The sequence below is a fragment of the Camelina sativa genome, chromosome 4, assembly GCF_000633955.1.
Source record: "Camelina sativa cultivar DH55 chromosome 4, Cs, whole genome shotgun sequence".
NCBI classification, from domain to species: Eukaryota; Viridiplantae; Streptophyta; class Magnoliopsida; order Brassicales; family Brassicaceae; genus Camelina; species Camelina sativa.
Window position 1 is genome coordinate 23,048,102 of NC_025688.1, and position 21,505 is coordinate 23,069,606.

General features: G+C 36.6%; 6 protein-coding genes across 6 annotated transcripts in view; 3 read left to right on the plus strand and 3 right to left on the minus strand.

Moving 5' to 3' along the window:
• On the plus strand, positions 962-2,035 carry LOC104781966 (upstream activation factor subunit UAF30-like). The gene is made up of 2 exons (XM_010506770.2): positions 962-1,339; positions 1,707-2,035. The coding sequence occupies exons 1-2, from the start codon at positions 1,121-1,123 to the stop codon at positions 1,830-1,832; spliced, it is 345 nt and encodes a 114-aa protein (XP_010505072.1). The 5' UTR covers positions 962-1,120; the 3' UTR covers positions 1,833-2,035.
• LOC104781967 (arabinosyltransferase XEG113) lies at positions 2,164-6,066 on the minus strand. Its single transcript, XM_010506772.2, has 13 exons — positions 5,715-6,066; positions 4,830-5,147; positions 4,533-4,738; positions 4,341-4,446; positions 3,948-4,204; positions 3,729-3,864; positions 3,544-3,638; positions 3,398-3,451; positions 3,193-3,306; positions 3,005-3,103; positions 2,803-2,922; positions 2,626-2,712; positions 2,164-2,533 (listed from the first exon to the last, which is right to left on the minus strand). The coding sequence occupies exons 1-13, from the start codon at positions 5,887-5,889 to the stop codon at positions 2,366-2,368; spliced, it is 1,935 nt and encodes a 644-aa protein (XP_010505074.1). The 5' UTR covers positions 5,890-6,066; the 3' UTR covers positions 2,164-2,365.
• LOC109132625 lies at positions 9,062-9,489 on the minus strand. Its single transcript, XM_019244392.1, has one exon. It carries the CDS (start codon positions 9,453-9,455, stop codon positions 9,192-9,194), a length of 264 nt encoding a protein of 87 aa, XP_019099937.1. The 5' UTR covers positions 9,456-9,489; the 3' UTR covers positions 9,062-9,191.
• Positions 16,313-18,572, plus strand: LOC104781968 (rop guanine nucleotide exchange factor 14-like). Its single transcript, XM_010506773.2, has 7 exons — positions 16,313-16,437; positions 16,578-16,964; positions 17,058-17,212; positions 17,303-17,377; positions 17,460-17,729; positions 17,811-18,119; positions 18,213-18,572. Exons 2-7 carry the CDS (start codon positions 16,580-16,582, stop codon positions 18,414-18,416), a joined length of 1,398 nt encoding a protein of 465 aa, XP_010505075.1. The 5' UTR covers positions 16,313-16,437; positions 16,578-16,579; the 3' UTR covers positions 18,417-18,572.
• On the plus strand, positions 18,939-20,344 carry LOC104784202 (probable aspartic protease At2g35615). Its single transcript, XM_010509259.1, has one exon. The coding sequence runs from the start codon at positions 18,939-18,941 to the stop codon at positions 20,286-20,288; it is 1,350 nt and encodes a 449-aa protein (XP_010507561.1). The 3' UTR covers positions 20,289-20,344.
• LOC104781969 (LRR receptor-like serine/threonine-protein kinase FEI 2) overlaps positions 20,446-21,505 on the minus strand; it is a 5,710-nt gene continuing 4,650 nt past the window's right edge. The window contains exons 13-14 of the mRNA XM_010506774.2: positions 20,994-21,127; positions 20,446-20,915 (exon numbers count right to left, since the gene is read on the minus strand). Coding sequence (XP_010505076.1) covers positions 20,697-20,915; positions 20,994-21,127 — 353 coding nt within the window. The 3' untranslated portion in view covers positions 20,446-20,696. The remainder of the gene's footprint in view (positions 20,916-20,993; positions 21,128-21,505) is intronic.

A 21,505-nucleotide genomic window follows, 5' to 3' on the forward strand; every position in this document is an offset into this window, starting at 1 on the left:
AAAAAAAAAAAAAAAAAAAAAAAAAAAAAAAAAAAAGATATTAACGGCGTTACGACGTGAGTTGACGGTAGATACACTTTATTTTTTTTCTTTTGAGTAAACGATGAAATATGGTCTCGAGAAGAGACGGCAACGAGGGCCCATTTGGTGTTTGCCAGTGACGGAGCCTCAAAGCAGACACAGAGAGAGAGTGAGAGATGTTACTTACGTGTGCAGGAAGTAGGCTACGTGGCGGTGTTTGATTGGCTGATTATAGTTTTAAACGGGTCGGGTACTATGGTCACGATTCACCACATTTAAGTGTACTACGGTCGCATCATCAACAACGTTTTTTTCTTTCTTCGTTGTTGTTTGGCTTTCGTCTCTCTCTCTCTCTCTTTATTAAAGCTTTTTTGTTGTTTCCGATCGTTTTAAAATAGAGAGGAGAATCATGTGTGTCAAGTATTTGAATTTGTTCTTCTTGGGGAAAATTTGCATCTTTTTGATCGGATCCAAATGCTTAATAGCTGAATTAATCAATATGAACAAATTTATATTGGTTCTAAAATAATCCATATAATCGAAAGATTATGAGACTATATTTATATAGGTTACACGGTCCCAAATGGGGTTTTGCCTTACAAATTTACAATCCAATTCATGAACTAGCTAATCACTAATCACACAACTTAACTGATAATTAATCAGCTAGGAATTCTGGTTAACCTACCTAACCTCCAACATCTCTCAATTATTAGTGTACATTAAATAAGTGATTTGAGTATATGGCCACCTAAACTAAAACTAAAGATGAGAGATTTTGAACATTAAATAAGTGATTTGAGTACTAGGAAAAGATAAATGAGTGACTCAAACAAATCCAAAATAGGCCCATAATCTTGATTTGAAAGGCCCAAACTAAGAAGATCCAAAGCGCATTAAACCATCAAAGGGCAGAGTCAAGAGTCAACAAGAAAAAGAGAGAGAGAGAGAGAGAGACTGACTGAAAGTAACGCTTTCATTTTCAAAGTCTGGGTTTGATTTAGGGTTTTAGACACACACCGAGAGAGAGAGAGAGAGAGAGAGAGAGAGAGCCCTCCCTTGCCAAATTCAAAAACACAGTGTAAAGAAGAAGAAGGAGATGGCGACAGTTTCGAGGGTTATTGGAGCTTGCAGGGTACTGATGGCGAAGGCGGCTTCTTCCTCCGGGGTTGTTGAAAGCAGTCGTAAACAAATTACTGGCATTCAGAAGGCTGTTCCCATTTCGCAGCCGCTCGCTCTGTTTATCGGAGAAAACGAAGTCTCCCGTACAACCGCCGTCAAGAAAATCTGGGAGTACATCAAGCTTAATAATCTTCAGGTTAGTGCTCGATTTTGGGAGGGGAGATTGATTGATTGATCTAGTAAAGCTTTTGTTGATTGATAGCTTAAAATTTAGGGATTCGTTGGAAACTTGCTTTTCTTCAGAATGGGTAGAACAAGGGTTTTGTGTGTGATTAGTAGCATTTTAATTCATTAGTTAAGCTTATCTTTGTGAATTCACCTAAAACTAATCTGATTATGATTTGGTTCCTCAGTGAACATTTCAAAGCCTAAACTTGTTAGCCTATATATGTATTTACGAGTTGTGTTTAGCCTTAGCTGATCTCTTTGAATTTGATTTAGAGAGATTTCTGATTTTGTAACACTAACACAATATTATTTGGTTTTTTTTTTGGTCATGTTAGAATCCTGAGAACAAGAGGGAGATTCTATGCGATGAGAAACTGAAGACCATCTTCAGTGGGAAAGACACCGTCGGGTTCCTTGAGATTGCCAAGCAATTGTCTCAACATTTTCCCAAGTCTCGTTGATTTCTCTCTCTTTTATTGTCATTTATCCTTATTATAAGACTGTTTAGCTTCCTCTATTCCTATTATCATCCAAGAAACGGTTCTCCTTCTTTTTTTTGTTGGTGATCTTTATTGGTAGACTACCGACCAGTTTCCATCTCTCTGAGACATTTATGTATCCGATTGATGATGATCCAAGGTCAGTTTAGTTTATGGTTTGCGTCTTTAAAACTTGTTTCTCTACTGTAATCGCCTTCTCACAACTTCGAAATTCATCAGAAAATCGACCAACTTTTATATCTAACTAAATAAGCCATTTATTGACATAAAATCTACGGAGAAATTTTATAAGAAAAAACAATTTCCTTTGTGTCCAAATCTATTGTGTTATAACATGGTACATTGAGTAAAAAGACAAAGATACGAAAGAGACAGTTTCAGAGTTGTAGTATAAAAGGCTGGCCGTAAGAAAGAAAAAATAAACTCCCTAAGGCTCCTCCTTGTGACCCAAGAAAGAATGTAAGCTTCTTGAAGTCTTCTTGCCGGTTATGTTATCATAGAGGAGGATGATCTTCTTCTGGTGTCTGTGGAGGAACCGGTTTCCAACCAGGTTTCTCGTCCCAATACATATCGTAGTATATGTGTCCCGGTGTTTTGTTCTCCTCACAACACCATATTCCCACATATCTCTTTACCCGTTTTCTGAACTTCTCTTCTCGCTCCTGCGCACAAAACCAGATTAGGTCAGATCAGATTTTACATATTGTCTCTCAACATGTATAAATTTGTTTCACGGTTCCAAAGATCTACTTACCTTGTCGGAGAATCCAGTGAAAGCATCTTCAACTGAAGAAAACTTGATCACTTTGACATCGTCGAAGAATGAGAATATTGCCTTGAACTGCAGGTGGCAAGAAACAAAGTGATTAGGCCAAGCCGTAGATTACTTTGACATATATATCAATTAAGAGTAGTTAGAAATCTTAGTTACCGTATCTTCATTGCTCCGCTTTGGGAACTTAAGAACCCGAGAGGGGCTTGTCTTATTTGATGCCTCACATTCATCTTTTCCGTCTTGACAAAGCTGAACATCAAGCCATGACTCTTTTACCTGAAAAATAATTTTGTATCTGAGAATGTTCTTCTGAAATGAATAATTAGAAAAACAACAATATCTTCGCAGCTTAGATTACTTGTTTCGGCAATGCTGGGTTATCTAAAAAAGAATACTCTCTGATACCAATCCCAGGGCCAAACTCATCCTTCGGAAGCTCCTTAAGCATGATATTGACCTGTAATTGGAATTCATCAGGATGTTGTGACTTATGACTTATGAGACACTTGCAAAGAAAACATGCTTCAACATTAGTACAAACACTACCTCAAAGACATGATCAAGAGGGCAGATGAAAGGTTGGCGTGTCATAGATCCCTGAAGCGTACCAGGATGTCCAAACCAAAGCCTATCTAACCTGCACCATATCGGTGGCATCACCTGAAAACATTGTAGAGACCAACCAGCTATACGTAAAAATTGAAATAATTATCTCTAGGAAATATGCATATAAGCTGTTGAATAGACTCACCAGTGTACGATTAAGAAGAGACGCAATGGCTAGAGCTGATCTGATCTGTTTCATCTGTAAAGTGGACCAAAGATGGGTGTAATTTAGAAAGGTGGTCAAAGTTGACATATAGTTCCAAGGGACCATGTTAGTTTAGTAGACGTTACTTGGTGATTGACGAGGATAAAGTGTGATTCAATGGTATGCTTCCCGTCAAGTAACAAGCTCTTTGGAATAGATGGTTTGAATGCCATGAAACCTCCTGCGTTGTGTTGGAGATTACAATATTGATTTTGGCTTTTCCCATCAACAAGATTCATGTTGGATCAATATTAACAAAAATTAATTTTACCTGGTGAATCGTAATATTCTGGTGGGTCATAGAAAACCATTCCCTCTCGAAGCCTGTGACGTTTTCCTTCAGTACCTGCATACTGGAATGTTGTATGCAAAGCGTATGGTTCTAGCCTGAGCTGTTGATACATAGCCTGCCACAGAAAACAGAAGTTACCTAATAGGCCATTGTTGAACATAAAAGAACCGCAAAAATAGGAATCATGTAGAAAGGTACCTGAACAAAATAAGTATGGCCACTGCAGAATATGCTAGCGGGCAAAATTCCAACCTTGAGATTTCCATCATAAGCATAGAAAAGTCCACTATCCCCATCCACAGATGGACCTAGCTGCCTCCTAACAATCTCATTGAACCCATTTTGATCCCAAACCTTATCGTCTGCTAAGAGGATTTCTTTCCATTCTTTTGCCAACTTTTTAGCAGATTCTGTTGGCCGCCAATGGAAAATTCCTATGTTGTAGGCAGCACCAACTTTCAAAGTCCAAGACAAAGAACGGTTGAGAAGACTGTTAGTAGTAGCCATGTAACAGATTAACTGCTTTTCAGAATGATAAAGGATTTTTCAAATGGGAAAATAGGGAAATGCATATCGTTAGCTAAAGACTACCTTGTTGCCATATGTCCAAACTGTCATCTATGACAGTAGGCACAACTTGATCGCTTGATGTCAAAACATCAGCATCCGGGTATCGAGCCAAATAAGGCATAGGATCCTGTCACATGGATATTATGTGAATAAATTCTATAAAGGAAGATGACAAGACGAATAACAGCGTTAACTAGTGTTCTGTATTAGTACCTTAAGCCACACCATGTCAGTGTCACACATTAGTAGCTCGTAACCATAAGGCAAGACAGAATCTATGAGAATAACTTTTTCTCTTCCCATTTTGTGAAATGTTGGAGAACCCCACCCAACATCCACTGTGCTCATATGGCTTCCCATGTCAAAAACCGGAACGCCTTTCCAGTACAAAGCCTCTAATAACTTAGTATCCATTGCACCTATAAAGCGCCATAGCATAAAGTTACATTACTTACAGAGAAAGAGAGTGAAATGGTCAATAAGACATAGATATTAGAAGTGAAACCTTACCAACTAGAATATTGGAGAGATCTAAATCAGTCAAGTGTTTAACCCAAGTCAAGATGAAATCCATGAAAGCATAGTTCCCAAAGGTCACTATAATGACATTGTCCTTCACCCGTTCCCCAAACAATTCTTTCGTCAGTTTAAAGGTTTCAAGAGATGGCATCTTCTTGTCCCGAGGAGGAGACACCCAAATTTTACCCAAGGATTTGCCTTGAGCCTCCTCCAAAACTGGCGGTGGCAGTGCCTGTAGTGGTGGTGGTGGTGCAACTGGTAACTCCAACGTCACATTTTCTTGTGGAAAACTGTGAATCCGGCCAGCAGCTACAAACAAAACTCATGAATAGATTGCACATAACAGGAAAACCAAAAAAAAAAAACTTTAAGCTTCTAGTTCTTAGTGAGATTGATGTATACTACAAGTAAGCTCATTTAGCCTAATACAATTGAACTGAAATGTAACGTCGAAGAGTAACACACTAGACATAAGAAAAATCAAAACTTTAACAAACACCTTGAGCAATCAAATGCAGATCCAAGTACACATTAGTTAATCACTTGATCAGATTTAAAAGCAGAGATGAGTATCAACTAAAGTGATCAAAAAAGTCACAACCCATCTCAAGTTATAGCAAATCCAATGTAATCAAACAATAAAGAACTGATCTTCAAACGAACACTGAGATTTAAAAGGTCAACGGTGAGCTCGAATTAGAATCAGACAGAACTAAAGAACCTAACTTCCAAAATCACACCTAATAATTAGACATCAATAAGCTTACAGAATCAAACTCATACCGGCAAATCCCAATTATTAAGCAATGCAAAGCAGAGATAAACCAAAACACACAATACATGCACACAGAGAGTGGAGAGAGAGAGAGAGGTTACTGGAGAGAGGAGGAGAAGAGAGAAAGGAGGATGAGCCATTGGTGGGAGAGTAAATAGCTGAGAAGACATAGAAGGAAGAGACGAGAACGCCGATGATCACCGTTGCGTAGATCGTCAAGAACAGAGGTTTCGAATTCGTGGCTTCGCGAAACCCATTTCGCCAACCCTCCACCATTATTTTTCCAATTTCAATCTTCTTCTTCTTCTTCTTCCTCAAATCTCCATTACAGAAAAGTTTTATTCTTTGGCTGTGTTTATTGGGGTTTTTGTCTTCTTCTTCTTCTTCTTCCTCTTGTTCGATTGATTCGATCGTTTGGTAGGTCTGGTCAACTTCGTTTTCTGCGTCTTCCCATAATCAGAAATTATAATTTTTTTTTTTTGAAAATTTTATTAAATTATTTTTGGGTTACATTATTAATTTGTCCCTTTATTAAATTCATCAATTGATGATTTTGATTCCCCCAACGTATAATGCAAAATAGTGGCATTCTTAAAACCATTTAAATTTTTGTTTCGTTAGCAAAAAGTTTGTACAATGTTTTCTTGTTGTGCATGTTTTCATTGCAATATATTTTTCTTCTTTAAATTAGCTAAGCCATAATTGGAATCACAATTGGAAAATTCCAATATTTTAAACTTTTTTAAAAAAAGGATTAAGATATGAATTATAGAGAATTAAGGTAGTAATATTTTGTATCATATTTTGTAATCTCGTTAAGTGAATTTTATATGAATGAATTTGGAAAAAAACAAAAATTAAAATACGCAAAGACAAAAAAAGACAAGAGAGAACTTAATGGGTTAATGCAATGGATCTCTCTAGTTAGTTTGCTTTGACTTTGTTTTCTGATTTCCTCAATCCCACGATGTCCGAACATGTCGACTCTCGTTATTTTTTCAGGTAACGATGTGTTGTCGATATATAATTTGTTCAAAAGCTAATGTGTAGATAATAAATCCAAACTGAAGTCGATTTTCGTATAGTTTAGGCCAGTTCTTGCAATGTTCGGATCAAACTGAACTTGATTAGTTAGGGGAAAGCTTCTTTCGACGGGTATGTGTTTCCAAGTTATTGAAATGATTAAAAAGACTAAAAAAGGCCTTAATAAACAGAGCCCACATAGCCCAATTGCTAAAACCCGTGAAAGCTGAAAAGGAGAACCTCCTACGGTATATACTTCGATAGGATCTCTCTGGCCGTCGAGACTCGAGACCACTTAGCCAATTATGAGCGGCATAAGAATAAAAATTACTAATCTTGAACAACACCTCTATAAGAGGGTTTAACTTTCACCTTCAAAACAAACCTAAATTTAAATTGTTTAGTCTTAACAGTTTCTGATAACAATAAGTCAATAACTATTGTTTTAATACAAAAGTTTAGATGTTGGGATATAAATCAACGTCCCATATAAAAAGATTAAAAAACATTAGTCTAAATATATAAGTTATGTCCAACTCAAACTATTTTTGGAAAAATACCTATAAACAAATCTATGCGGACTCATTTGGATAAAAACGGACAATATTCTTTTTTTTTTTTTTTTTTAACAACAAGAGTAACGGACAATATTTTATTAATAGAAAAATTCCAACCCCAACATTAGGTTTAATAGTGTATTTAGTTTAAACTTTTGACAATTTTGTGTGATTTTATACAAATAATGCAAATTTGTTCGAATCCGTGTTCATTTCGCATGCCCCTTATTCTAATTATTTTGTGGTACATTGATATTTATAATATAGTCTCTTCCATAGAAAAGCCGAAAACACACACCCCCACATGTCTCATATAATAAAGAACCTACGCACAAGCCATACTAATTATCTTTTTACAACTCGAATATTTAACCTAAGAAAAGTTAGTCGGAATCTTAATGTGTTGATGATAGACCTGTTGAGTATTATATGAATATATATTGTTTTACTGCTGATCAAAATATTATAAAGCTTCGCACCAACTTGTTATAACCTAGTACAAGTTCCATTTTTGTATCACATCATTACTACACCTTTTCATAAATCCAACTTCAAAGAAAAAGCGTTAGGTCACTAACGTGTCCACGATCGTTAATCTAAAATATCTTTCTTCTTTTTTTAACTCTAGAATTATATTTTCTATTTCCTTGTATTTGACACAAGGTACTAAATGGTACTAAAGAAGTTGGCATTTTAAATGTCAAGGGTGGAGGGACGACAAAGTTGGTGTTTATTTATAAATTGAGCGGACAAATTTTTTTTTTCCGTATCCTTCTTTTGTTTTTTTTGTTTTTTGTAGATTGATGGTACATTCGCATTTATGTATTATTTTACATTTATATATATGCTTGCTGTATAACCATGATATTAATGTTTATACAAGTATCTACCAAACATCTTACACGAACACTAGCTATATTTATAGAAGAAACAGCTCAATTTTGTCGAGAATATTACCTTTTATAATAAAACATGTTCTCGTAATAACTCTTTTTAAGACACCTTCTCTTAACTATAATATTCGATCGAATATGAGCTCGCTACATTTAGATAGAGCTACTTGGGGATATTGATGATATAACAAGGTTAAACTTATCAGATTTTATTAAGTTTACTCAAAATGTATTAAATAAATACATGAAAAAAGTATTTTACTCAAAACGTATCCTTTTGTATGTAACCATTTTTTTCCTGATAATCTAGAAAACAACCTCATGGATTTGAATTCTTCGTGAAAACATCTTTGGACTTTTTTTTTTTTTTTTTTTTTTTTTNTTTAAGTGGTTTTTAGATAATGGAATCATTCTAGCTCAATCGCGTCCCTGTCGTCGATTTTTTTTTTTTTTTTTTTTTTTTTTTTTTTGAAAAATAAACATCTTCGAACTTAACGTTAATTAACTAGGGTCTATGACAAATAAAAGTAGTAGTTCTAAATTAATCGAATAAAATAAAGATGCACAATAACAAATAATTATAAATGATCAAATGGATTACCTACCCAATGAAACTTTTCAAATTTTCTATGTATGATCGAAAAATATACATATTCATATTTTCCATTTTCATTATTTTTTGCAATAACACAAACTTTAAATAAAATTGAGTTTTGATAAATTTTAAAAGATTATGCCATCACTCATTAACTTTATTTTTAACCGAGAAAAAAACTACATCTAATAAAAAAGAATGACATCTCAGTTTCAACGTTGAACAAAATACACAAATACAAAAAAGAAACAAAACTATAAGCAATCCAAGAAATGTCTTCATGGCCTTTCGTAAAGGACGAAGTATCATTCTGGAAAAGAAAAAAAACAAATCGTAGCTCATCTTCTTGATCGGTTCATGTCCTCTCCTCAAGAAACTGTTACGAAACTTCTTCCCTTCTTCTACTTTTTTCCTTTTCTTTTCTTTTAACCAACGTAAAGACAACACACAACAGAGATCGAAAAACAGACGAACGCTGCGCGACAAAGCAGTAAGTAACCAACTGGTATTTTAAGAAGCACCTGGAGGGTTCTTGTGTCCGATACCTTGACTGGGGCCTTGGTGGGTTGGTCGGAATGCGTCTTGTTCTATGTTCTTGAAGCGGTTGATCTTGTGGTACCACACAAAATCATCCTTAGGCGGCTCAGGTGGTGACCAGGAAACAACCGGTGCGTGTCGAGTTGCCGTTGTACACTCAAAGTGTAGCTGTATCACCAAGAGAACTATAAGAAAGTGAAAAAAAACCGTGATTGAACAACCACGAGTCACCATCATTGAAAACTTTGTGTCTAGTGAGGATATTAAACTTTAAAGCCTCTAAACCCTTTAAAGAGTATGTTTAAGTGAATGGTTTCTTATCACAAAAACAAGAGAGAAGTGTGCAATTTAAGAAGGATCGGAGGGTAGAGGACCCCACAAAACCGTATGACTCGATGCTCAAGACTATTGTTAGAACATGGACACTAAAACTAGTTCATAAAGTAACAGTATATACGTAAGGTGAAGGTGCGCGAGAGGTGTAAATGCACTTCAGACTTTAACCTTATATTTATATCGATCCTCTACCTAGGGTCCTTAATTAAACAAATTCTATTATTTTTTCGGATTGCACTTAAAATAACATATGTTATAGTGTATACACAAAATGAAGTTATAACAACCACAAAGAAGAAGACACGTATCTTTTCTTTAAAGACTAAACCTGGTTTTGGATATTTATAATAGACTCTAAAATTTCTTATGTGTATTTATTTAGTTAGAACGAATTATATAATTGTATATTATGATATAGGTCAGTTTAGATTAAGGGACATAACTTGCCCCTAATATAATTATCTTAATTTGATCATGTGTATAATTTACACATTGATAAACGTTTCCCGTGGTATTTTACTTTGTCAGCTTTAGTTTCTTCTGGCTTGAAATATAAAAGAGTACTTACACACGAATATTTACCAAAAATGGAAAGTTCTATATATGCTCCTCGAACGCATCTTTTCCTAGCCATTCATCGAAAGAAACGGAGGCGTTGTTCTTGATAAGACAACCCTATATTAAAATTGTATTTTCTAATATTATCAATGCTTTATTTCTCCGCTAATCTCACCAATTAAGCGTTTTTCTTTTAGTATCTTATGTTTGCTCTATCAATCTTAAACAGTTGTTTCATTCAGAAACTTGTGAATGTCTGGTGTCGATTATCTAGATGAACTCATCAGTGAATACACAATATTGGATTGAATTAAGAGACCAAAAGGCATGCGTGTTAATATGTTATGGAAAGTTTTTTTTTGGTTTTAATATGTTATAGAAAGTTTCTTTCACTTTCACCACAAATACACACACTCGATTTCTCGAAAAGATAAGTTTCCAAGAGTCGCAAGTTTTTTTTTTTTTTTTTTTTTTGTCAAATAAATAATGTTCTTTTAGTACGTATTTAGAGAAAAGGCCGAAAAATATAAAGTAAAGGCAGATTAACAAAGAAAAAAAAGAAGAAGAAGAAGACAACATCATGCGAACTTTGAATTCCAGCCAGTCAGAATATATAAGAATTCGAAGCAGTCACCATCACTAAGATCAATTTCTTTTTCTGTTAAGGAAACCCTTACCTCAAATGGTCTAATTCAAGGATTCGCACACACAAAAGCTAAGAACTTATTAGTCGCAAAACATATATACATGTCGACCAATTTATTCGATTTCATGTACCCCTTTTTTATATATAAAAAAAATTATGCATGAAAAGACTACTTAATTAGCTTATAATTATTTCGAATCTCAGCAAATCAGACCGTTACTATTAGTTTTTTCTTCTCTTGCAATGTAAACCATAATGTTGTTTCACATGTTGTGTTATGGAAAGAAAAGGATAACAAAAGTCATATTCTTACCATGTTTCGAAATATTAGATTGTACAACCTTTGAAGCATTTTTCAGAAAAAGTTGATTTGGAAATCCAGACAAAATAATATCTTATAAGATCATTGATTCCAATTTATTTATTAATAAAATCCCTCATGTTGACAAAAAAAAAAATCCCTCATGCTAAATTGTTTAATTAATGCTGTCTATTTTTTAATTAACCTTTGAAGTTTGAATTTTGAGACAATAATTATAAAAAAAGAATAATAATAATTCAATCCTCTTTAATTAAGTACAAAGTAGGCAGTGTCCACATTTCATTAACTTATTATAAACAGATATGTGAGAGTTGGCTAGCTTTGCTCATATTTGTGTGAGAGTAATTAAAAACAGATATGTGAGAGCTATTATATTGTCTACGTTTTTTTCCTTTGTTTCGTCTTTTGTGGTTTGTACGTTTGGATTTAGTTAGACTTCTTGTAATTTAGGGTTTTCACTTCTCACCACTCTCTTTTGGACTTCCGCTTTCCTTTTTTTGGGTTTTTAGATTCCGAAAATATTTGTATATCTTTCCTTTTTCCTTTGCAGTTATAATAAAAACAGATGAAATTTCTTTTTTATAAACAGATATATACATATATATCCACGAAATGGGCCAATAAGTTTGGGTCTTTCTTTATGAAAGCCCATTTAATTATCATTCGTCGTCATTAGGCGAGGCAGAGTTTTATTGTGCTTACTGTTTTTTTGGCTTTTCATATCAGATTCTTGGTTGGGAACTGAAATAATAGTGAGACTTTTCAGGCATAATATCTATAAATGTCAAATCCAAATCCGCCTTGTTTCCTTTGGAGGGTCAAGGGATCAGGAGTAGTTTTAAAATTGACATTTAACTGAGAAGACAAGCTGGTAGCTCAGCTGGTTACCTTTGTAAGAGATAAGAATAATCAATGGAAGATTTGCGTCTGAGAAGACTTCATTCATACCTTCATTATTAGGAAGAAGAACCCCTTTCTCACTTATCTTTGGTCTGTTTGTTTGTATGGACTTTGTTCTGTGAGTTAAAAGAGATTGTTGGTACTTGATCAATACAACAATGTCATCTGTTTACGAAGGTTTCAAAAAAAAAACGATGTGGAGGGACACACTTGACAAGTCTTAATGGCGGGTTCCATGATTTGAAAGTTCCACCACATGGAGCGGCTATCTAATCTCATTATTATACATTTTCCTTTTTGTAATTTTTGGAGGAAAGAAGTACCCTGGGTTTTCGGTTCAGTTTGTTCGGATTGAATTGAATAAACCGACAAATTCGGATTTCTGTTCCGAGAGAGGAATAGAGAGTTAACCGATCGGATGCAATTAAATTGGGAATTCGATTTCGGGTTAATCAGGTTCGGAATCTGATTTTCGATCGGTTTTCGTTAACCAAGATATAAAAGCTTATTAACACTAAACCTAATCACATTCACTCCGCAACCAACTCTCTCAAACCCTTGTGCGACTCAAAGGTAATTCTTTCGCCGTGAACACCAAACTCCGACTCACAGACTTTTCTTCATCGTTTCTTCTCTCCTTCTCGTAATCTCTTCTTCTGTTGCTCTTTTTTGTCTTCTAACAAGTATATCGGCGGTGGAAAATCAGATTTGGTGAACCCTAATCCCCAAATCGAAAAGGTAGACTCTTGTTCCTTTCAATCTCTGTTCTTATAATCGAAATGGTTTAAAACCCTTGGGTTTCTGTTAATTTGTAATAGCATAATCTCGTTAATCTCGAATTTAAAACAAAAAACCCTAACCCTAAATTTTGCAATTCGATTTATTTTCAAAATTTTGTTATAGTTTCTTGATTTCTTCTTATAGGTTGTTAAATGTAGTCCTATTGTTTTTAGTTTTGAAGTTTTAAGATGACATTAACCACAACCTAGGGTTTCTGTTAGTCGATTGAATTGAGTAGACTATTCTTGATGGTTTACTTGTTTAAACTTCTCTAATGTTAATTGATTGTTATGCTTTGAAGATGGAGGCTGAAGATTACGACCCTAACGTCGAGAAGGATGGTGAAGAACCTGTTATCATAGAAGAAACTGGTCAGGCTGGGACTGCTCAGGCTGAGACTGCTGGGAATAAAAGGGCAAAACTAGACTCTGGTCTACCACCTAAGGCGAAGAAGAAGTATCCTAAAAGGGCTTGGGTCTGGCAACGTTTCATTCAAAGGAATGAGGATGATCAATTCAGCTTATGTAAGTATTGTCAGCAACTGGTTGGGTGTGATACAAAGCAATCAGGAACTAGCGCGATGAAGAGTCACATAGATAGATGCAAAAAGTTTAAGGAGTTCAATGAGATGGAAAATCAGACAGCTTTAGGTGCTGATAAGAGGGGGGAGATGAGGGTCATTAAGTATGATCCTCAGCTTTATAGGTTATCTGTTAATCATCTAGTTGTTATGAATGAGTTGCCTTTTTCCTTTGTTGAATCTGAAGGGTGGAAGCGTTTATGTTTAAACTTGCTGCCTATGTACAAGACTTTCTCAAGAAGGACCTCTTCTAAGGACATAGCTGGAATGTTTCTGCAAGAGAAAGAAGAGTTGAAGCACCTGTTTGGTGTTGAGCAGCAAAGAGTTTCTCTTACCACGGATATATGGGTTTCACAAACAACCTCTGTCAACTACATGGTGGTGACTGCTCACTGGATTGATGAGAATTGGGCAATGCAGAAAAGGATACTGAGCTTCAAGGTAATCACTGATCACAAAGGAGACACGATTGCTGGACAACTTTTGGATTGTTTAGAGGAATGGGGGATCAAGAAGGTATTTTCAGTGACTGTTGGTAATGCTAAGGGTAATGAAAAGACTTTGAGGGTTTTTAGAGAGGAGTTGAGGCTGAGAGGAGGAGAAGCTTTAGTCACAGATGGTGAATTCTTGCATATGAGATGTTGTGCTCACATCCTCAATCTGATTGTGTCAGATGGAATGAAGAAGGCTAAACCTTGTATTGCTGTTATCAGGAATTCAATCAAGTATGTGAGATCATCGTATACAAGACTGAAGTCCTTTGCACTCAGGTGATAACTTCAAACATTTACTTCTGAGTTTTATTGAAAGCACATACTACTTTAGCTTTTAGTCTAATTTCTCTGTTTTCTCTGTTTATTGATTAGGTGTGACACAGGAAAGGTGTGTAGAGGCAGCTTGCCTCTGGATGTCATTACCAGGTGGAAATCAACTTACCTTATGCTGACTCAAGCTTTGAAGTTGAGAGTAGCCTTTCTGAAGATGTTGACTGAGGACAAACTGTATGAGGATTATTTCAATGAAGAGGATGAGAAAACCAAACAGAAACGTGATGGACCACCAATGTTTTCTGATTGGGAAGAGGTGTCAAGGGTTAGTCAAGTTCCTGAAAATCTTTTACAACTGCACTTTGACGTTTTCTGCCTCTACATCAATGACTTCAACTTATGCTTATAAGCACATAGTGAACATTGAGAGAAGTCTTATCACCAGATGTGGAAACAGTAATGAAGAGGTTAGAAAGCAGGCTCATATTATGAGGGATAAGTTTGAGAAGCATTGGGATGGGTTGTTGAATATGAATCCTCTTGTCATTGTTGCTAGTGTTTTAGATCCCCGGAATAAGATGCAGTTTGCTACTCTTTGCTTTGAACAACTTTATGGTAAGAATACAATAGAGTTTAGGAAGCTTAGTAATTCAGTTACATGTGTGATGAAACAAATGTTCTCGGAATACAGTTTGAGACTTAGCAAACCTGTTGAGCAACCAGAAGAGGAACTTCCATCACCTATAATAGTTGACTTATCTGATGATGATGACTGTGAGGGTATTGATTCTTTGTACAACAAGCTGGTTAGATCTAAGGGACCAGTAGAAGGCTGCAGTGAGTTAGATATCTACTTAACTAAGAAGACAGAGGTTAGAGTGGAGAGTACTTTAGTTTTCCTTATGATGTCCTCTCATGGTGGAAGTGCAACAACCAGAAGTTCCCTATCTTATCTGCAATGGCTAAGGATATTCTAGCTATTCAAGTCTCCTCTGTTGCTTCAGAATCAGTTTTTAGCACTAGTGGCCGAGTCTTGGATTCATATAGGAGTTCTTTAACTCCTTATATGGTTGAAGTTCTGATTCTCACTCAACAGTGGCTTAGGTGCAACTTCAAAGCTGATGATGAAGTTGCAAACATAACACAAATGATGGAGGATGTTGCATTCTTTGAATCCCTTGGTAAGTATAACATTTCTGTTTATATACATATCTTCATACCATCTTACTTCTAACACTTGTTTGTTTTCCTAATTCAGATTCTCGGAATGCACAGACTCAATGAATCTTCTTTATATAAGTTGAGTATTTCAATCTATGTGTTCTTGCTTGTTACTTGATAAGATTATAAGTTCTAAGGCTTCTTTGTTTTCAATGTTTACAGGTAATCATAGGCTGCTCTTTTGTACTTTTTGATGTGTAAAGCAACATTAACATAACTATGGAAATCGGAAGTGGTAGCTGCTCTCTTTTGTGGTTTTTGAGAAGGATTAGCAGCAACATGCACCATGCACAGCCTTGATATGGTATTGATTCAATAGCTTCTACCTTCTAAACAATGAATTAGTATTGATTCAATTCTACTAAAACTGTTATTTAGGCTTCTTTTGGTTCATTATTTTGTAATGTATGGGTGCATGTGGTCTGTAATGATGTCATACACATATATTGATGAGCTAAGCTCAATTTTTTTGCCTACTTCGGTACAAAAAGATCCGAAGTAGTGTTATTCTCGGTAACATTCGAAACTCTATATTATTCAGAAATCCGACCCGATTAAGCCGAGTTCCGATTAAACCGAACCGATTAAATTTTCGGTTCAATTCGGCAACATTTCTCAAAAACCGAATAACTCAAAAACCGATTAACCCGACCCGAATAAACCGAATATTCTGAAACCCAGGGCTAGAAAGAAGCATTTTTTAGCCAAATATCTTGGCTTTATTTATCGAAAAATCAATGATTCCTTGGAACTTTTGTTGGTTTCTGTCATCATTATTTTCATATGGGAGCTACCTTAATCTGCATTTAACAATTATCTTTTTGATAAGTCTCTTTCTTTATTCTCCCACTTGGTAAGAGAGACAAGAAGAGGATTGTGTGCGAAGGTGGAGTTCTTTATAGTCACTGTCTGAATGGGTCCTCTTTAGATGATGCCTAATTCTAGAATGATATATTTTTCTATTTGTGGTACCACTTTCTGATAATCTAAAACAAAAAAAAGCTTTGAAACACTAGAGGGTTTATACGATATTTATAGCACAAGAAGAGCTTATAGAATTTGTTGACATCTGTTCATGTCTGCAATTACATTTTAAGGGCTCATAATAGGTGTGAGTTTAGTTCTGATCATTAGTTTTATTTATTTATTTCTATGTGTGTAAAAGAGCATATAGTTCAAATTGTAACACTTTCAGGCAAAGTCAGGAAGCATACTAAGCTTGTCAATATTTTTCTGGTTTTATTTTCAGGAATGATGACTTATGATGGCTTAGAAACTTGCATCATAAACAATCAATCCTTAGTAGAAGAAGAAAGTGGAACAAGCCGCGGTGATGAGTGTTCGACTGATTCATTAGATGATGATGCATTTTCACGCTGTTCATCAAGCAGAGTTGTGTCCGAGTCATTTTCATCAAAATCGTTACCTAGGAAGACTAGTTCTGATGACTGGGACTTTGAGAGGAGTCCTAAACACTTGTATGGTAAGGAGAAACCTGGTTATGCACTCTGCTGTTCTGATGTTACTGACATGAAGGAGAAATTTTCAAAGCTATTGCTCGGTGAAGATGTCACGGGAGGATGCGACGCTGTGCAAACCGCTTTGGCTTTATCAAACGCTATGACACATCTTGCCAGTATGTTTTGCAAGTCTACAAAAGTGAATAATGGTAACTGAATTCATCATTTGATACATATTGGTAAATCATTACTTGGATATATATATGCAGCCTCAATCTTTGGCGAGCTCTGGAAGTTGGAGCCTTTGTCCGAAGACAAAAAGCAGAGATGGAGAAGAGAAATGGATTGGTTACTCTCTCCAACTAACTATATGATTGAGCTAGTTCCATCTAAGCAAGATGGTGAAAACGGAAGATCACTTGAGGTGTGTAACTAAGTTGTTTTTTTGTTTTTAATATATTTTATGAATCATATATACTCCACATTTCACTCAACTGGTTCAATGTTTGATCAGATTATGACTCCAAAAGCCCGTCCAGATATTCATATGAATCTCCCAGCTCTCCGGAAATTGGACTCCATGCTAATTGTATGTGAATGTGATTCTTTTTTATCAAAACAAGTAATCTTTTTTTCTTTGTCATAAAATCTGCTGATACAAGAATGCGCAGGAAACACTGGACTCTGCGGTAAACACAGAGTTTTGGTATTCTGAAGTAGGTCGTAAGGCAGAGGGAAAGAACAAGGTTACAAGAGAGAGCAAACGATGGTGGCTTCCGTCGCCTAAGGTTCCCAAACCGGGGCTCTCTAGTTCAGGAAGAAAGAAACTGGTTGAGAAAGGCAATGTTGTTTATCAAATCTTCAAAGCTGCTAAATCAATAAACCAGAACGTACTTCTTGAAATGCCAGTACCTACCATTATCAAGGATGCATTACACAAGGTAAGCTTAGCTTTAGTCAAATACATAATTCCGTAAGCTCTCATGTAATGTATTTTGTTTTCCATTGTATTTTTTTTACAGTCTGGAAAGACAAGCCTTGGGGATGGCTTGTACAAGATGTTGGCTTCAGAGTCTGTCTCGGTAGATGAAATCTTTGTGTCTCTTAGGCTTGTTACCGAGCATGCTGCTCTAGAGATAGTTAATAGGTTAGAAGCAGCTATCTATGCATGGAAAGAGAGGATTACAGAACAAGCAAGCAGTGGTAAACCGGAGATTAGTCGCATTGAGTTGCTCATAAACAGGGCAGAGAGGCTTAATGATCAAATTAAATCCAAGTTCTCTAATCTCCCTCAGTCATTTCTTGATGCCACAAAGATTCAATATGGGAAGGTGGGGAATTTTTGTGAACATTGCTTCATACTTACAAGTATTTGTTTCTTAAGCTCTTTGCTTCATGAAGGAAACGTTTTCCTCTGTTTTCAGGATATTGGCCATGCAGTTCTTGAGGCATATTCTCGGATTCTTGCAAACTTAGCGTTCCGCATTTTAAACAAGATTGAAGAAATCTTGCAAGAAGATGCTCTGAGAAACCCCAATTCTCCTGGCTCCAACGAACTATCAAGAATCCCAGACTGGCTCATCATTTACAACAGAAACAAAGCCAATAATGGTACAAGGACTTCCTAAATCCAACAGTGTCTCTCTGATATAAGAAAAGGTTTCATAGTTCGATGCGTGCCACCTGAAGCTTCTCCTTTGTTCGAAAGAGTTCCCTCATCAATCCTGCTATCTTTGACGTGTATAAACTTTACACCATTTTGAAATCAGCAGGCATTTTGTTCATAGTCTAGTCCAATCCTGCTATCATGATTATACGTAGAAATTATTATTTCTTGTAATATACATTATACATATAATCCCACAAAATATGCTCTTATGATCATAATTATCCTAATCTTCCAAGTCCCAGTTTTAGAAATGTAGATATTGACTCTCCCACATCCCCACTAAACTCAAATTAAATTAGCACACTTATTGAGAAATTAAAGCTAGCTAATGAATTGCATGTCAAACTTTCACCTCCCCACTCACGTAGCTTTTAACTCCTTACCGTTTCAAATCTCTTCACTTGCTCAGTTTTGTTGTGTATAAAAAACTCTTTTCCACTTCACTCTTAGCACCACAACATTTCTAAAATCAATCAACACTATGACAACCCCAATTATTTTATGTTTCTTCATCTTCTTCTCCGTGACTCTCTCTTCATCATCAACTCACCCAAAAAACTTCACCATCGAGCTGATCCACCGTGACTCTCCCCTTTCCCCACTCTACAACCCACTAAACACTGTCACCGACCGCCTCAATGCTGCTTTCCTCCGCTCTGTCTCTCGTTCCCGCCGCTTCAACCATCAGCTATCTAAAACCGATCTCCAATCTGGTTTAATCGGAGCAGACGGCGAGTTCTTCATGAGTATCACCATTGGTACTCCACCAATTAAGGTACTCGGGATCGCTGACACAGGAAGTGACCTTACATGGATCCAATGCAAGCCTTGTCAACAATGTTATAAAGAAAACGGTCAAATCTTTGACAAGAAGAAATCCTCTACTTACAAGAACGAGCCTTGTGACTCACGTAACTGTCAGGCCTTGTCGACTAGTGAACGTGGATGCGACGAATCCACAAATGTATGCAAGTACCGTTACTCATACGGAGACCAGTCGTTCAGCAAAGGAGACGTTGCTACAGAAACCATATCTATTGACTCTGCTTCAGGGTCCCCTGTTTCTTTCCCCGGTACTGTTTTCGGTTGCGGTTACAATAACGGCGGTACCTTCGACGAGACTGGTTCTGGTATCATCGGTCTAGGTGGTGGTCAGTTGTCACTAATCTCCCAGCTCAGCTCGTCTATTTCGAAGAAATTCTCTTATTGCTTGTCACACAAGTCATCTACCACGAATGGTACAAGCGTCATAAACCTAGGCACCGGCTCGATCCCTTCAAGTCTGAGCAAAGAGTCCGGCGTGGTATCAACTCCATTGGTCGATAAAGAGCCTCTTACTTATTACTACTTGACGCTCGAAGCCATCTCCGTCGGGAAGAAAAAGATTCCGTACACCGGAGGCACGTATATCCCAAACGACGACGGCGGAATATTCTCGGAGACGTCGGGAAACATCATCATCGACTCTGGAACGACGCTGACACTCCTAGAATCTGGTTTCTTTGACAAATTTGGCGCGGCCGTGGAGGAATCAGTGACTGGAGCTAAGCGCTTGAGTGATCCACAGGGGGGTTTGTCACACTGTTTCAAATCCGGAAGTGCAGAGATCGGGTTGCCGGAGATAACAGTGCACTTCACGGGAGCCGATGTGAAGCTGAGTCCCATCAACGCGTTCGTGAAAGTGAGTGAAGATATGGTTTGTCTTAGCATGATTCCTACCACCGACGTTGCCATCTACGGGAACTTTGCTCAGATGGATTTCCTAGTTGGATATGACTTGGAGACGAGGACTGTCTCGTTTCAACGCATGGATTGCTCTGCCAATTTGTGATCGTATCGAGCTTAATTTTATATTATCCATAATTACTGATATGTATTGTGGAGATATTAAATCAGAACCTAAGTTTTAAGGTGATGTCCTTTGCTAGTATAAATAAATACCACATTTTCTATATTGATCTCCTCTCCTTGATACAACAACATGAAGAAAAAGCAAACAAAAAGCCTCTACATATTGATATAACAGAGAAATTATTGACAACAGTGGATGGTCATTTACATTTCAATTTCATGTTCATATCAATTGAGGGTTTCACCAATCTCGGAAACATTCTAACAATTCAAAGCCAAAAAAAATACAAAAAGTAGAGAAAAGAGGTACCGAAACTGAATGGCTCGAATTTTGTAGTGTAAAACTGGAATTGAAATAAGAAGGCACAGAGTCTTTGTGAATGTGAGATCATTCAGAGCTGGAATCGTAGAAGTCACTGGGGCAAGGAGTCATAACTTCGGATTCAAGTAACTGGACGACTCTGTGCATTGTTGGCCGCTCATCTGGACTTGAAGACACACACTGCGTTGCTATTGACAGAAGAGCATCGAGACTCTCTCTCTCCACTCCTTCACAGCTTAGATCAACAATCTCCTTTGCCCGGTTTTCGCTGATTAAGAAGTTTAGCTGCAAGATTATAGAAAACGAAATTAAAGCATTTACTAGTCAATATTATTACACAAAGCTGGACCTCGTTATGCTTACCCAACCAACAATGTTAAAGCCTTTCTCGATGAAGGAGGCATCCGTGGGAAGTTTACCACTCAAGACTTCAAGAACCAAAACCCCGAAACTGTAAACGTCGGTTTTCTCAGTCGCTCTACCGCTTTGCATATATTCTGCAACCAACACTCATCATGATTTCAAGGATTTAGGTCCCTATGACAGAGAGTAACAACACAATTAAAGAGCATTGTTAATACTGTGCAATTGAGTACCTGGAGCCAAGTAACCAAATGTGCCTGCAACAATGGTTGTAATATGAGATTCTTCGTCCTCTAACAACTTGGCAAGCCCAAAGTCTGATACCCGAGCCTCGAGATTTCCATCAAGTAAAATGTTGCTCGATTTTATATCACGGTGTATAATCCTCGGAGAACAATCATGATGCAAATATGCCAACCCTTTTGCCGCTCCTATTATGATATTTACTCGCGAATCCCAATCCAGTTGCTCGCCTCTCTCTACACATTCAAAGATTTCACTCAATAGAATCA

Excerpts from the sequence above, each read along its gene's own strand:
- LOC104781966 (XM_010506770.2), top strand. The coding sequence starts at position 1,121 with ATGGCGACAGTTTCGAGGGTTATTGGAGCTTGCAGGGTACTGATGGCG. Across the intron at positions 1,340-1,706 it reads TCAAGCTTAATAATCTTCAG|AATCCTGAGAACAAGAGGGA; the intron begins GTTAGTGCTCGA and ends TGGTCATGTTAG.
- LOC104781967 (XM_010506772.2), bottom strand. The coding sequence starts at position 5,889 with ATGGTGGAGGGTTGGCGAAATGGGTTTCGCGAAGCCACGAATTCGAAA. Across the intron at positions 4,739-4,829 it reads TCTCTCCAATATTCTAGTTG|GTGCAATGGATACTAAGTTA; the intron begins GTAAGGTTTCAC and ends GGCGCTTTATAG. Across the intron at positions 4,205-4,340 it reads TTTGGACATATGGCAACAAG|TTGGTGCTGCCTACAACATA; the intron begins GTAGTCTTTAGC and ends GGACTTTGAAAG.
- LOC109132625 (XM_019244392.1), bottom strand. The coding sequence starts at position 9,455 with ATGATGGTGACTCGTGGTTGTTCAATCACGGTTTTTTTTCACTTTCTT.
- LOC104781968 (XM_010506773.2), top strand. The coding sequence starts at position 16,580 with ATGATGACTTATGATGGCTTAGAAACTTGCATCATAAACAATCAATCC. Across the intron at positions 17,213-17,302 it reads AAAACGGAAGATCACTTGAG|ATTATGACTCCAAAAGCCCG; the intron begins GTGTGTAACTAA and ends ATGTTTGATCAG. Across the intron at positions 18,120-18,212 it reads CAAAGATTCAATATGGGAAG|GATATTGGCCATGCAGTTCT; the intron begins GTGGGGAATTTT and ends CTCTGTTTTCAG.
- LOC104784202 (XM_010509259.1), top strand. The coding sequence starts at position 18,939 with ATGACAACCCCAATTATTTTATGTTTCTTCATCTTCTTCTCCGTGACT.